Source organism: Mustela putorius, unplaced genomic scaffold (genome assembly GCF_011764305.1).
Source record: "Mustela putorius furo isolate JIRA1106 unplaced genomic scaffold, ASM1176430v1.1 tig00000594_pilon_pilon_pilon, whole genome shotgun sequence".
Classification (NCBI taxonomy): Eukaryota; Metazoa; Chordata; class Mammalia; order Carnivora; family Mustelidae; genus Mustela; species Mustela putorius.
This window is the reverse complement of record NW_025421427.1, coordinates 1,394,012-1,408,856: the sequence shown is the minus strand read 5'-3', so window position 1 is coordinate 1,408,856 and position 14,845 is coordinate 1,394,012. Positions and strand designations below refer to the sequence as shown.

At 47.0% G+C, this 14,845-nt stretch overlaps 4 protein-coding genes and 1 non-coding gene across 5 annotated transcripts; 3 read left to right on the top strand and 2 right to left on the bottom strand.

Moving 5' to 3' along the window:
• Positions 1 to 40: 40 nt before the first annotated feature.
• On the top strand, positions 41 to 517 carry LOC106004560 (histone H2A type 1-H). The gene has a single exon (XM_013050499.2). It carries the CDS (start codon positions 84 to 86, stop codon positions 468 to 470), a length of 387 nt encoding a protein of 128 aa, XP_012905953.2. The 5' UTR covers positions 41 to 83; the 3' UTR covers positions 471 to 517.
• Positions 518 to 3,283: 2,766 nt separating this feature from the next.
• Positions 3,284 to 3,971, bottom strand: LOC101671045 (histone H3.1). Its single transcript, XM_045082261.1, has one exon. It carries the CDS (start codon positions 3,939 to 3,941, stop codon positions 3,531 to 3,533), a length of 411 nt encoding a protein of 136 aa, XP_044938196.1. The 5' UTR covers positions 3,942 to 3,971; the 3' UTR covers positions 3,284 to 3,530.
• A 1,765-nt stretch (positions 3,972 to 5,736) lies between these two features.
• On the bottom strand, positions 5,737 to 6,232 carry LOC106004561 (histone H2A type 1-B). Its single transcript, XM_013050500.2, has one exon. It carries the CDS (start codon positions 6,194 to 6,196, stop codon positions 5,804 to 5,806), a length of 393 nt encoding a protein of 130 aa, XP_012905954.2. The 5' UTR covers positions 6,197 to 6,232; the 3' UTR covers positions 5,737 to 5,803.
• Positions 6,233 to 6,485: 253 nt separating this feature from the next.
• Positions 6,486 to 6,957, top strand: LOC123392659 (histone H2B type 1-C/E/F/G/I). The gene has a single exon (XM_045082285.1). It carries the CDS (start codon positions 6,520 to 6,522, stop codon positions 6,898 to 6,900), a length of 381 nt encoding a protein of 126 aa, XP_044938220.1. The 5' UTR covers positions 6,486 to 6,519; the 3' UTR covers positions 6,901 to 6,957.
• Positions 6,958 to 12,621: 5,664 nt separating this feature from the next.
• On the top strand, positions 12,622 to 12,693 carry TRNAQ-UUG. The gene has a single exon. It is a non-coding gene; the product is annotated as a tRNA-Gln (tRNA).
• The last annotated feature ends 2,152 nt before the right edge of the window (positions 12,694 to 14,845 follow it).

The window sequence follows — 14,845 nt, the reverse complement described above, 5'->3', positions numbered from 1 at the left end:
TTTTCGCGCCCTAGAACGGTTATAAAAGCTACTGTCCTTGCCCCTCCCTCGCTGCATTTGCTAGTGGCGCTTTTGACCTCGGGATGTCCGGACGCGGGAAGCAGGGCGGCAAGGCGCGCGCCAAGGCCAAGACGCGCTCGTCGCGGGCGGGTCTGCAGTTCCCGGTGGGCCGCGTGCACCGCCTGCTCCGCAAGGGCAACTACTCGGAGCGGGTCGGGGCCGGCGCGCCCGTGTACCTGGCGGCCGTGCTCGAGTACCTGACGGCCGAGATCCTGGAGCTGGCGGGCAACGCGGCGCGCGACAACAAGAAGACGCGCATCATCCCGCGCCACCTGCAGCTGGCCATCCGCAACGACGAGGAGCTCAACAAGCTGCTGGGCCGCGTCACCATCGCGCAGGGCGGCGTGCTGCCCAACATCCAGGCCGTGCTGCTGCCCAAGAAGACCGAGAGCCACCACAAGGCCAAGTGAAGACGGAGATTAAAAAGAACAAAAGGCTCTTTTCAGAGCCACTTACATAATCCTAAAAAGGTGGCACTTTTTTTCACTTTGTCTCAAATCAACCTCACCGGTGGGATACTTACCTTGCCAGTTACGCTTTAGTCCTAGCTAATCCTTAACCTATGTCCACACTCCATTGGTATTACAGTGGCCAAGTGCAGGCAAACTTACCACAATGGTACATTGGTTACTGTGAATCGAGGCTACTTGGAAACCGCCAGATTAAAGACACAAGACCTTCCTGTTTCCCTGGAAAACAGGGATTAAACGTATATGAAAAACGCCCTCCTGGTACTAAGGTAAAAAGGCTGTCTTGTCACTGGACATAAATGAACTCTAAAGGTAAGGAGTTGTAGAAACAAACCTTGTTAACATTTTTACTAAATCTGCAGCTCAAATTCTGCTATTTCCTCACTAAATCATGCTCCCAAATGTCGGTTTTCTGTATTCTGTCAAGTCCTCACACATTTCTCTAAAAAATATAAAAACTGGCTCTGCGGTTATTTCTTTGGCAGAGGAAGTTTAAGTGGGCCTCTGCTTGTAATCAAACGTGCTTTTCCTCCTGTTCAATCTGTCCCATGTCAGTTTATTTAGCCAGGTAGGGTGGAAGGGTAGGGGGTGGGGGGAGGTTTAAGAAGAAAAAATTATTTTCCATCCCTACAGTATTTAGGATACATTGCCAATGCCAACAAGTTGACGTTGACATTTGTGAGCTTGGCTATTATTTTAAAGTCATTTATATTGAATATACAAGAACAATAAGTTGACTTTTGACGATTACCTAAGTCTGTATCTGGAAATTCTTTCAGGGTGGCTTATGGGTGACAAATTTTACTATCAAGTCAAAGTGGCTTTGGGGGGGGTGGGTGGGATGCGGGAATGGTTTCCCTAAATAGTATACAGAAACCCACTGGGGTTGTCAGCAGGAAGGTAGTAAATCTTGTATTTTAAAAAAATTTGTCTTTGGGGAATAATTTTTTAAATGATGCTTACTGAAAGTATTCAAATATGATGTGTAGTATTCTGCTTATCCATGTTTTCTACCTGACAGCATATAGATTACCACACTGCCAAATGAGATCTTAAATACGGCAGTAACAAGCTTGGTGGTAACAAGGACAACACTGAATACTATCAACTTGATTTCGAATTTTGATGATGGAGAACCACAGTTTGAAAAAAAAAAATAGGATAATTTCAGAAAAGCCAAATGCTGTTTTGAGAAGAGTGAGGTCAAATATCCTGGTATTTTGTTCATGTTTCTATACGGGCAAAGCTAGATCTTTTTATTCTAGGCCTCAGAAAGGAGTGGAATATTTACTCCATTTACTAGTTTTGCCATCTGAGGAAATGGAGGCACAGAGACTTTCTTCTGTTTCCTTTTTTATTGAATCTTAATGTTCTTACACTTTTCTTAAATTTTTATTTCATGATCAAGTACAATGCATTAAGGACACACCAATAAACCATGGCCTGTCCAAAAGAAATTCAGTCTAATGGGAAGAATCAGACAAAAGCAAATAATGAAAACACAATGTAGCAAGAGACATAAGCATAGGGTATTAGGAGGGCAAAGAGGAGTAAGATCTGTGTGAAGGAACATTTGACCTAACGGTTAAAGGAAATTGTGAATTAGAGGAAAGTAGGGGGATCACAGCAGAGAATGAGCAAGACTCCTGGCTTGTGAAATGTTCAGGCAAATGACATGAAGTTTGATACTGGCAATAAAGTGGAGATTGCAAGAGACGGGATGGAACCGTAGGGGATCTGCAGGCCACTCCCTTGGTTTAAAATACTATTTATAGACTAATGACTCCCAAAACTTTATGTCCATCCCAGACTGTATCTCCTGAGCTCAGATGTGCATATTCATTCTTGTAGATCTCCAGGAAACCCTAAATGCATCTCGGACTGATCACCACTATCACTAGTCCAGTAAGATATCTTAGTAGACGCTCCCACCATCTACAAGGTAGCAGAGCCCAAATGATCTGGTGTCACTGAATATTTATTTGTGTGTCATTCCTACAGAAAAACTAAAGTCCTGGTACATGGTTAGGAGAGAACCTTGAAAGCCCAGAAAGAGCTTAGGTGGAAAGCCGCGAGATGATCAGTTTTGCACAAGGAGTGTTTTGAGAAGCATGGAGTATCGATGTACACAGAACTAAAATGTCCACAGAACCAGAACCACGTGTTGCTCCTGAATAAATCTTCACATAATCAGAACCGAAAGACTAATTTGGAAAATTATACTGACTGCATGTCTCAAGGAGAGGGGGCTCTACCCAGCCAGCATGAGTATTGTTCAGTGGGGACAGGGACTTTGCAATGTGTGGGCCCTTCCTAATAGCTGCTTCCCAGCCCTATGAAAGGAACTGTTTGCTCTCAAGAACATCAATCTGGTTAGAATTGGGGCCTTAGATTGGATCACCACGGCATTGAGGAAAGGGAGTTGCGAGGGAGGGCACTTGCTTTCCTCCAAATAGTCTCCCCTAGATTACGGACAGTACAGTACTTTTTCTTCGAAGGTATTAGGACATTTCTATTTGATAAAATCATGGCATCATCCTAAATTCCAGCTGTGGACATCCCAGATTCTACTCACCATAAAGTCACTTACAGGAAGGCAGACAGCCTGATTATGGTCGATGGTTTTAACAATTTGCAGCTGGGACCCTACACCATGCAATTTAAAAAGCACCATGTAACTTAAAAATGTCTTTCCATCTGTTTCACAAAGTGGAGAAGGATACATTTTGGAGGTGGTCTCACTGTATGCTAAGCCGAAGTTCTTTACTGTTCTGAAATCAACGCCAGACAAGAACAGGTAAAGCTATGTAAAATACAAAACCAGGCCACCTATCAAGACAAAGGAGGAAAGCACACCACTAAAGTTATCTTGTAGATACTTAGAAACCACAACTGTGAAATGCCCAGAAATGGGGCACATCCGTGCAGGGAAACAGACCTTTTCAGCACACGTGGTGGCTCTGAAAAGAGCCTTTGGGAAGGAGTGGGAGACCGTGTGGCTCAGGCCCTCTCGCCGCGGATGCGGCGCGCCAGCTGGATGTCCTTGGGCATGATGGTGACGCGCTTGGCGTGGATGGCGCACAGGTTGGTGTCCTCGAAGAGCCCCACCAGGTAGGCCTCGCACGCCTCCTGCAGCGCCATGACGGCCGAGCTCTGGAAGCGCAGGTCGGTCTTGAAGTCCTGCGCGATCTCGCGCACCAGCCGCTGGAACGGCAGCTTGCGGATCAGCAGCTCGGTGGACTTCTGGTAGCGCCGGATCTCGCGCAGGGCCACCGTGCCGGGCCGGTAGCGGTGCGGCTTCTTCACGCCGCCCGTGGCCGGCGCGCTCTTGCGGGCCGCCTTGGTGGCCAGCTGCTTGCGCGGGGCCTTGCCGCCGGTCGACTTGCGCGCCGTCTGCTTCGTGCGAGCCATGACTTCAACGCTCAGTTGCAGTGAAAGGTAAGACCCTGTCAGAGTATTTATAGTGAGAGTCAGAAGCTGATTGGGCAGAAGGGACTACACAGCCGGGAACCGGATTGGTTAAGGACTCGAGCTTTTAACTTGTGCCCCAAATGCCCTGATGTGACTTGACCATCACGTTAATATGTATGTATGTTTTCTGTCCGCTTTCTACCGGCGATTTCCAGTATAAATAAAGGCCAGCTACGTAAGAAATAGCAATTTTTCTAGGATCCACATCAGAACAAAGTAACACCACGAGAAATTATTTTAAATATTATTTTTTAACCCAATATATCCAAAATATTTATTTTGAATGTGGCCAGCAACTGTTAGATATTTTACCTTCCTTTTTGTTTTGTACGATCCCGCAGAGTACAATATATTCCATAGATCCGCACCCCTTAAGTCAGACTAGCCACGTGCCCAGTGACTGCCGGCCACGATTGGCTAGTGGTTACCACACAGGACAGCTCAACTCTATACCCTCTTCTCGATTTCTTATTCTTTGAATACTTAAATTTATTTTTTATTTTTCTGCTAGAAAAGTCAAATTGGCACGTGAGCAATCCAAAACAAGTAACTTCACAGAAAAACTTCCTTACATAAATTTTTCAGTTGCAGATAATATCAGGCAGTCCCACTGCAGCATGCATGCTTTATTTTGCTGCTATCCTGGAAATTCAAAATTATAACAGAAACCGACTGTTTTGTTCTATTACTTTGGGGGTGGAGGGGCTGGATCTGCCATGGGCATAAAGCATTGTGTGTCTGTAATTTACCATAATGACTCATAATCCCTTTGTCTTAAAGAATCTAATTCCCCACCACCAGTAAGCTACATAGGGATAAACTAAGCCACCCCTTTGCATCTGCATCCAGCACTTCTCATTAGCAACCGGCAAAACCATAGGATAGGCTCCTTGCAAGGTATCGTGCATCTTGAGGACCCCTGAGCTAGAAGTCACCAAGGCCGGCAATGATAGAATCTAATTCTATTCGTGCATCAAGACCTTTAAGCCGCAATAAAAAGACTAAGACAAACACATTTTAAAAAGAGGAATGATTATCAGTAAATCAGCTACCTGTTTACTTTTCTAATGGAAAACGAGCCACATCAGGTCTGTCAGAATTCTAAAGGCTTTACAAATAGCTTTGGCTCCATATGGAGATTTGGGTTGATCCCTGTATCTTCAGAATGTCTTTAATTGCCAAGAGCCATGACGAGGGTTTAAAACTGCTGCCCCAAAGAAATACATCACCAGAATTTATCCCTTTAAGAGGCCTATAATATGGGAGGTTAGGAATGCCTGTTTCTAAGGAGTGAAGGAGACAATGCATAGTTCGTATTCCAAATGCGAAGGAGCCCAAACCAGCATTCAGAATATCCCATACACGAAGATGGGATGAAGACATAGGATTTAAAAAAATTTCAGGCTTTGGGGTGCCTGGGTGGTTCAGTGGGTTAAAACCTCGGCCTTCGGCTCAAGTCATGATCCCAGAATATTCGGATCGAGCCCCGCATCGGGCTCTCTGCTCAGCAGGGAGCCTGCTTCCTCCTCTCTCTGTGTCTGCCTCTCTACTTGCGATATGCCAAATAAATAAATAAAATCTTTAAAAAAATAAAAACAAAAACTTCAGGCTTTATAAAAGCGAACTTTAAATTTCTCTTTTGCCCAAGTTGTGAAGTTGGTGTTAAATGCTGTTAAATTACTTTTGAAAATACAAAGGATTAAAGTTTTTCAAAGTGCTCAGATCTTCAGAGTAGTAGGTGGCTCTTAAAAGAGCCTTTGGTTAGGCTGGGAAGAGCTGGGGTGGCAAGTTGAACCACGATTCTACTTGCCCTTGGCCTTGTGGTGGCTCTCGGTCTTCTTGGGCAGCAGCACGGCCTGGATGTTGGGCAGCACGCCGCCCTGCGCGATGGTGACGCGGCCCAGCAGCTTGTTGAGCTCCTCGTCGTTGCGGATGGCCAGCTGCAGGTGGCGCGGGATGATGCGCGTCTTCTTGTTGTCGCGCGCCGCGTTGCCCGCCAGCTCCAGGATCTCGGCCGTCAGGTACTCGAGCACGGCCGCCAGGTACACGGGCGCGCCGGCCCCGACCCGCTCCGAGTAGTTACCCTTGCGGAGCAGGCGGTGCACGCGGCCCACCGGGAACTGCAGACCCGCCCGCGACGAGCGCGTCTTGGCCTTGGCGCGCGCCTTGCCGCCCTGCTTCCCGCGTCCAGACATCCCGAGATCAAAAGCGCCACTAGCAAAAGCAGCGAGGGAGGAGCAAGGACAGTAGCTTTTATAACCGTTCTAGGGCGCGAAAAACAAAGTTTGGCGTTGCTTAAGGAGGCACTTTCATCTCAACCAATGGAAATGCGACCCTGGGATCCGTGCGTTCTGATTGGGCAGCACGAATGCCCGAATTCGGGGGGGATAGTCACCAATCAGAAAGGAGTGTAGCTCACACCGTATTTGCATAAGGGCTTCTATATAAGACGGGGAAGCGGCGCCTTGCTCGCTGTTACTTTCTCTTGTCCCCTGAGCGCGTTCCGAGTGTCTCCAGCATGCCTGAACCCGCCAAGTCGGCGCCGGCCCCGAAGAAGGGCTCCAAGAAGGCGGTGACCAAGGCGCAGAAGAAGGACGGCAAGAAGCGCAAGCGCAGCCGCAAGGAGAGCTACTCGGTGTACGTGTACAAGGTGCTGAAGCAGGTGCATCCCGACACCGGCATCTCGTCCAAGGCCATGGGCATCATGAACTCGTTCGTCAACGACATCTTCGAGCGCATCGCGGGCGAGGCGTCCCGCCTGGCGCACTACAACAAGCGCTCGACCATCACGTCCAGGGAGATCCAGACGGCCGTGCGCCTGCTGCTGCCCGGGGAGCTGGCCAAGCACGCCGTGTCCGAGGGCACCAAGGCCGTCACCAAGTACACCAGCTCCAAGTGAACTTGCCAAGTAAGCGTCCTGTCCTCCAACCCAAAGGCTCTTTTCAGAGCCACTTAACTTTTTTACCAAGAAAGAGCTGTTGCGCTTTGTCTGTTGAAAAGTCTCGGTGACTGGATCCCGGACCATTCTCTTCAGGAGCACCTTGAGCACCCCGCGGATCTCCTGTAAGTGAAGCCAGATGTCGGGCTTGGCAGTCCGTGCATGTTGTGCACCGCGTTATGGTGGCGCCTGCCATCACCCAGATCCAGTCACAGCCCCTCCTACTTTGCCACAGCTAGACTTGATGTTGAGGGTATAGACGGGAACACTAAAAACAAAAGTCAAACACTGGTGCCTCAAGAGGCAAGGGGTGTTTTGAACCCTTCAGACCAAATTGAAAACTGAGTGCAGGCCCGAAAGCTTCACCGCTGGATTCTGCCCCCTTCCTCCTTGCAAGCAAAGGTGGAGGGAGGTACGTGTCTGGAGCTTGTCGTGGGGGAAGGCGAGGCGGACTTTGCGGTGCCCTTGCAGGGATAGGAGTGTCCTGTAGACTCCGGTATGAATATTTGGGGGAAGAAAAAGAAGTTAGTGGATAAGGACCTCCGCTTGCTACGGCACAGTCCTCTCTGACTCAATTTAGGCAAAACAGAAGTAACTTACCTGAGGTCATACAGCCAAAAAAAAAAAAAAAAAAAAAAAGTGGGGTGAGTGGAATTTAAGCTTCCGAACTTTGAGTCCCTACTTGTAGTAGGATCTACTGCCCGTTTTAGGTCATAATCCCCACATTTGGGAGGCTGGAGAGCATGAATGAAACCCCAGAACAGATCTTGGCTCTTACCAGTCATTCTTACACAGCAATTAACTGATTCAAGTCTATCAGGCCTTAACTGTTCCCAGAGTCCAACTAGGTTCTTAGGGCCACCAGGGCCACTTCTAGGCTCTTGTGTCTTGCAGCACATTACATAAGGCATGGATCTTTGTATCTTTCCTCTAAAATGGGAATAAGTTGAAGATTACTTGGATAAATGTAAGGGAGCTTGCAGCTTTTAGTCCCTCGGTGTTCATTTGTTTTCTGCCCTTGTATCTTTTCATATGTATTAGAATCACATGAAATTATAAAAGTGAAGACACATTATTACAATAGGAAAGCATTTTGCTACAGGAAAGCAGTAAACCCATTATACTATGCCCCCAATTCTATGTATAATCCTCTGCCACCCTATTGCATCAAAGTATTGACAAAACAGCAATAATTTATTACTCTTCCCAGATTTTGAAATAAATCTGTGTAATAGTAGACCAACTCAAAGTGATCAGTTTAAGTTAACTATCTGTACTTTGCCTTCCAATAATCAGTGACTTCACCAGCAAATGAATGACACAGTGGATTTTAAAATGCTTTTCTTGCTACTCTTCCAAATCCAACTGTACCTCCTAAACCATTCTTCCAACCAATTAACTAATATTTTATTTAGCATTTACTATTCGTTACAGGCCGCTCATTGTATGTTGGCTTAGGGATGGGAATTCCTGAACTTTATTTCTCAATTATCACTGGTGTTCCTGAAAATAGGTAAAACGTTCATTGAGGAAAATTTGGCAATATCTCTCAAAACAATGCATATATTTTTGGGCACCTGGGTGGCTCAGTTGGTTAAGTGACTGCCTTCAGCTCAGCTCATGATCCTAGAGTCCTGGGATTGAGTCCCACATTAGGCTTCTAGCTCCATGGGGAGTCTGCTTCTCCCTCTGACCTCCCCTCTCATGCTCTCTCACTGTCTCTCTTTCTCTCAAATACATAAATAAAAAAATCTTTAAAAATAATAATAATAATAAAATACCCTCTCTCTTTAAAAGAAAAAAAAAAAGCATATATTTTTACAACCAGAAACACCACCTCTGGGGTGGCACCATGTACAAAATGGCATATTACAGGCTTTTGCAACAGCCTGGTTAGTAGAATAGATGACAAGGAGCAATCTGAGTGATCAAAAACGAAGGAATGAATTACAGGACATTATTCTGTCTGATGGTAAGAACAATTGAGAATGTTCTTCGTAATAACAGCAGCTGGTGTTTATTGCTTACCAAATAATGTCCTAAAAGTTTGCTTACATACATCCAATTACCAAATCTTTATAACAACCTGATGAGTTAAATTACTACTTGCCTGTTTTATAGATTATAAAATGGGGATTCAGAGAGGTTGAGTAAGTTTCCTGAGGTTGCACAGCTAATAAACAGTAAAAACATAATTAAAAAAAAAATCTGGCTTCTGAAGCCATATTTGCAACCACCGTGTATTATCAGCCTTCTCTGGGTATCGATATGGGATGATTTCCAAGATCTATTGGCAAGTGCAAAAATACAGGATAGTATGCAGTAGAATTTTCTGCATGTATGTTTATACGATTGCAAAATATCTCTAGAAGGTTACTAGGTAAGCTGTCATGGGGGAAGGGAGGATCTTTTCAATGGTAACCCTTTTATGCTCTTAAATCATGTATGCATTGCCAATAAATGAATGAATGGATGGATAAATAAATAAATAAATAAATAAATCTGAGAATCCCCCTGCTCAAATATTGAGAAAATAATATTAATAAATAAATACTTCAGTAAAGATGTGTGTGGAAAACCTCAGGAGCACTGGAGAGATAATATTCCCAGTGTGTATGGGGGGGGGTAGGGGGGTAGTACAAAACTGTTCTAGGCAGGTGAAGTAAGAAAGTGGGTGTCACATTCCAGGAGTTCGTAATAGTTGGCGGGACTAAAGTCTGCAAGGGTAGGCAGAAGGGAGCAGCCCAAGGGGCTGACCAAAGAGTCTAACAGAATTTTATACCCGGGGCTTCATTCAGTACTAAGTGTGTGGTCCTTAAAATGATGAGAGGACCTCATGATAAAACAACTAGGTAGGAACTGTGAAGAGCTTATCAAGTAAGATTCTGAAATATGCCAAATTCTAGATGCCAATATAAGTGTTTGGTTTTTTAAGTGAAGCAGACTCTCAAATTATTTACTATCAATCCAGCATCTGTAGGATCTGGATCTCAAATTATTTACTATCAATCCAGCATCTGTAGGATTTCTTCACTCCATGAGCATGAAGGAGAGACAGAAAGCATCACCTGTCTGTTTTGGAAGCAGGGGAGGAATCTTACAAGTGTCTATTACAGGTTGAAGGGAAGACTTCATAATGCAACTTTGTTACTTTTGTAGCTTATGATCAAATAAGCCAGGGGATCAGAATGGCACACTGTGGGCGGATACAGGTCATGATCTGTGCAACAATGTCTACGAAGTCTCAGGAAACCCCTTACAAATCAAATCATACTCCTTTTTATCATACTCCTTTTTATTTAACTGAAAACAACCCAATGGCAGCTTCAAGCCCTGGCCCAGAACTCCATATCGGCCAGGCAGCATGGCAGGATCCCACAGGGCAGCCTTGAGTTCATATTTTACGTGAAGAAATAGAAAAGAGGTTGAAGAAGATTTCCTTTCAGACAAGACAATTGGGGCACCTAGCATCCTTTGATGGGGTTTTATCGTCTATTATCCGGGAGTCCTTTCGAGTGTGTTTATTGGCTTATTGTCAGTAAAAAGGGTCTTCTTTTTTTTTTTTTCTACATTTAGTAGAGAAACATTCCCCATCATCTTTCATGCAAGTTTTTTTTTTTTCTAAATTGGTTTCCTTTAACCTCCCATTTTCCTCTCTGAACTTACTCTTCAGTCTGTCTCAGAACATGCGAGCAAGACAGAAACTGTGACAAAGGCCAGAATAATCCACAGAGCTTGCGACCATGTGTAACACGAACATAATTCAGCATCACGCATTAAAGGAAGCAGAATATGCACATTATTGCAAATCCCAGTTATTAGTCACACAAATCACTGGAGGGCCCATAACTTTACCTCTGTGTGTAAAGAAAATTAATGGCTCTAATCATAAAATAGGACCGTCTGTTATACAGCAGACACTAGTCTAGCACTGAGGAAACCCAGTGAAAAATAGTCGGTGAGATTTCTTGTTCTTGTGGCACATAGAGGGGAGGAGGGAGCCAGACAATCAGAAATAAATTAATAAAATCTAAACTATATCAACCCCTCGATGAAGTAGTTTGTATAAAATAAAGCAAGGAAGTGGGTAAGGAACTGGGAGTCCCAGCTTGAACTGGGAGACCCTTGCACAGGGTCTCGCTGGGGCACCAGCGCTGCATTGAGCGCTGACAGAGTCGCCATCTGGGGGAAGCTGCTCCGGGTGGAAGGAATTAGGGCAAAGTACCCCAGGCAGCTCCCTGCTTAGCATGTTCTGGAAACAGCAAGAGAGGACGGTGTGCTTGTAGCAAAGGGAGTAATGGGGTGAGAAGTTTTGTTTCACATGTCTGCCTGTTTCTCTGAGTTCAACTTAATGCCTGCCTTGAGCCTCAAAACTCAGAAGGTTTTTGCATAGTCGCAGGTAAGCTCTGCACAAAGAGAAAATGGCCCCATCTCCACCAGGATCTAGATCTAGGTAAGCAAATAACATTCTTATAAAACTCTCCCTAAAGAGGTGAATTCTAACAAGAATCTTGTTCCCAGCCATACATACCCCCAGCACCAAGACATCTGGAATGACACTGAGGGACTGATGTCCCAACAGATGGCTTTTTACTGCTTAATGGAATAATACATAGCGCTTAGAGGATGTGTTGGGGGGGAGTTTTCATAACCTTAGTCATCTACTTCATATTTTCAACTTTTCCCATTTCATCCAACTCTTGCAGACCCCAAGGCTAACAATTATGTAAACAGTCCTCATTTTGGGAAGTCTATAACAAGATCGTAAACAGGCCCTAAAAAAACATGAACCCTGATATTCATTAACAAATTATTTATGGTGACAAAAAAAATTGAGGTCAGTCCTCTTGGGCAACACTGAGGGAGTAGATAGGGACAACTGCTGTTTCTAGAGGGGGGTTTTGGGGGGGTTACGGTGACTGCAGAGTAAGCGAGCCCAAACTTTGTTGCCATAAAGCAAACATTTTGTTATATTCATGGATTCTGTGATCAGGATGCCTCTGGGATGTCTGGGGCCTCAGATGCGAGTTTTCCTGGACCAGGGTGGTTTTGGGGATAGGTGCTGAGGACTGGAATCATCTGCGGGCATCTTCAGTCACTTGTCTGTCATGTGACAGCCAGGCTGAGCCAGCTATAGGGTATGGGCTTCTTAACAGGATGGTGGCCTCACCGTGGTCAGACTTCTCATGTGGTGGCAGACCATTGCAAAGGTGATCTCCCAGGACACCCAAGCAGAAACTGGGACCTCCCACCTCAGAATAAAAGTCAGAGTCCTAACAAGGCCCTACACTGCCCTACAAGTTGTGTGTCTGATGATTCGGGATAGAAGGGGACAAAGGTGGGAGCAGGAATGTCACTGTTAGAAAAGGCCCCTGAAAACCAGACGAAATAGACAAGGTCAGTTTACAAAATCTGCAGGGCCCTAGGGATAATTCTTTGTCTAGGATTCCTGAGAATCTCAGGACTTCCAGCCCCTCTGGTCCTGACCTGTAAAAGCCATTTGTGCCCCCATCCACGGAGAGGACTACAGCACTCACACGTTTTCAAAATAACCCTTCAAGGGGCGGTACGGTTTTGATTGGAAAAGCGGGGGGGGGGGGGCTTAACTTTAGTAATTGACATTTAGCGCCTCCGTGATGCATATTTATCATAAGAGGTACCTGTTAGGAAACGGCCCCCGCCGGCCCCATGGTGTAATGGTTAGCACTCTGGACTTTGAATCCAGCGATCCGAGTTCAAATCTCGGTGGGACCTTCGTTGCTTTTCCTTTACAATTTCTTTTTCTTTTTCATTTTTCTTCCTGCTATCTCCCCTCTTAAAACTAACATTCCCCCCTCCCCTCTCTATCCCCTCGTAATCCAGCCAATACAGCAGCCAGAACGAGCACTAATATAATCGGAAGGAAGTCTGAGCCCACAGACCAGGGGCAGAGAGCCGCGCAGGAAGCAGCCGCCAATCCTGGAACTGTGCGGGGACCCGGAGGTGGTGTCGGGGGAAGTGGGGGTGGGGGGTGGGGTAGGGGCAGTGTTTGGGACGTGTAACCTGAGAAGAGCGGGGGACCTGGCCTGGGAACGCAATCCCGGCGGCCTGGCCTCTCCCCGCGCGGCGCTCAGAGGATGGCGTTCAAGCCCACGGCCGAGCAGGTGCACTCGCCGTCCGCGGCCTTGCCCTCGGGCCACCCAGTCCCGCCGCAGCTGCCCTCGCCTTTTCGTGCTACCGCTGCTCTCGAGGGGGTCGCGCTGGGAGACTGTGCCCTCGCTCGTGCGGGCGGCCGCCGCTGGTGGCCCCGTAGAGGATTCTCACCCAGGACAAACCTTTCGGCTCTCGAGGGGCGGCTTGCTCCCTTCGGTGACCGCCGCCTTTACCTGCCCACACCTCCAGCCTCGCCGTCACTGTTCCTGCCACGCACCTACCCCCGCCCCCATAGCTTCTAGTCACCCGCCAGGGTGAACTGGTTTCTATTTTCCCAGTTTTGTCCTCCTCTCTGGCCTCTTGTTATGAGGTCCGGTTCTCTCCCCACTGCTCCTTTATTAACTTAGACCTTTATTCATTTATTAATTTAGACTATTTATTAATTAGACCATTATTAACTCAGCCCTTCTCCCTGAGGCCATCCTTGGCTCCCTTTATCTGGGCTTAAGTGCTTCCTCTGTCTCTCCTCAGGACCCCAAAACCCCCTTTTCATACTTGTCCTAATTGCTTGTTTAATAGGCCCTCCCCCAAGTTCAAGGCCTCACGTTCTCCAGCGAGAGGGCTTGGTCCTGGGGCCTGTTCGCCGCTCGGCTCTCCGCCCCGCAGACCCCCCGCTGACACAGGAGCTCCCAAAGACGTGCTGAGCCCAGAGCCTTTCGCCTGTTCTGGTTAGATCATCCCAGAACCCAGAAGAGCTCTTGTCCCTGCTGGGTTCTCAGACGTTCTGCTCTGCTTCTTCCCAGATTTCCTCTGCCTCTTTTTCCTTTGATGACCCCTAGTCTCTGCCCACACTAAGAATGAGCTTGGCCCAAGACTGGAGCACCAGTCTCCTTGGAGATAAACATCAACCATGACTTTTTTAAAAAGTCATCTTTTAAATTTAATTTAATTTAATTTTTATTTTTGTATTTATTTGAGAAGGAGTGGGCAGGCAGGGCGCGGGAGAGTGGGGAGTGGAAGAGCAAAGGGGAAGCAGACTCCCTGCTGATTGGGGGGCCCAGACCAGGGGCTCAGTGCCCTGACAGGGAGATTATGACCTGATCCAAACCCAGCAGTCCAAGGCCCCAACCATGGCTTCTCTTAATGAGACCCCTCGGTAGCTAAAGGCAGGAGGGGTGGGCGTGGTGGGGGTGGACCATTGTAATTTGCATGTTTTGGGTGAAAATTCACCTCCGGAAAGAAAGGCTCCTTTCACTGCATTCCTGCCCAGTCGTCCTGAGCTCTGCAGGGGCCTAGTTTTGATTCCTGTTGGCTGCAAGGGGCCCAGTCTGCCAGGGGCCCAGCCTCTGGAAAGCACTAATTGCACGTTTGTGAGTAAGTTGAAGATTTTTGAGTGCTCCCCAGGAAGCAGGGTTTGGGGCTGAAGATGCCCTATTTCCTTCCTCAGGAAGGAGGCACTGGCTTCTGAACTGGGCCCTTCCTGGGCTCTTACTCGTGCCCCACCTTGGCTCCCATCACAGGCAACTGAGGGAGGGAAGGAGGCCCACGGGAGGAGACCACGAGCAGCACCGAAACCCTGTTCGCTAAACGGAGAGCCGCGCTGCTCAAGTCGGGGCTGCCTTTAGAACCCCGCAGGGTCAAGGCCGTCGGAACTGCTCTTCCCTTTGGCGTTACAAGATGTGACCAAACTACTGTATTCATCGCTGACTAGTTTTGCGAAGGAAAGAGAAATCTGCGGATTTCTCAGCGCACGTTTAAGAGTATTTCCTTTGTG

Coding starts and splice junctions, on each gene's coding strand:
- LOC106004561 (XM_013050500.2), bottom strand. CDS start 6,196: ATGTCTGGACGCGGGAAGCAGGGCGGCAAGGCGCGCGCCAAGGCCAAG.
- LOC106004560 (XM_013050499.2), top strand. CDS start 84: ATGTCCGGACGCGGGAAGCAGGGCGGCAAGGCGCGCGCCAAGGCCAAG.
- LOC123392659 (XM_045082285.1), top strand. CDS start 6,520: ATGCCTGAACCCGCCAAGTCGGCGCCGGCCCCGAAGAAGGGCTCCAAG.
- LOC101671045 (XM_045082261.1), bottom strand. CDS start 3,941: ATGGCTCGCACGAAGCAGACGGCGCGCAAGTCGACCGGCGGCAAGGCC.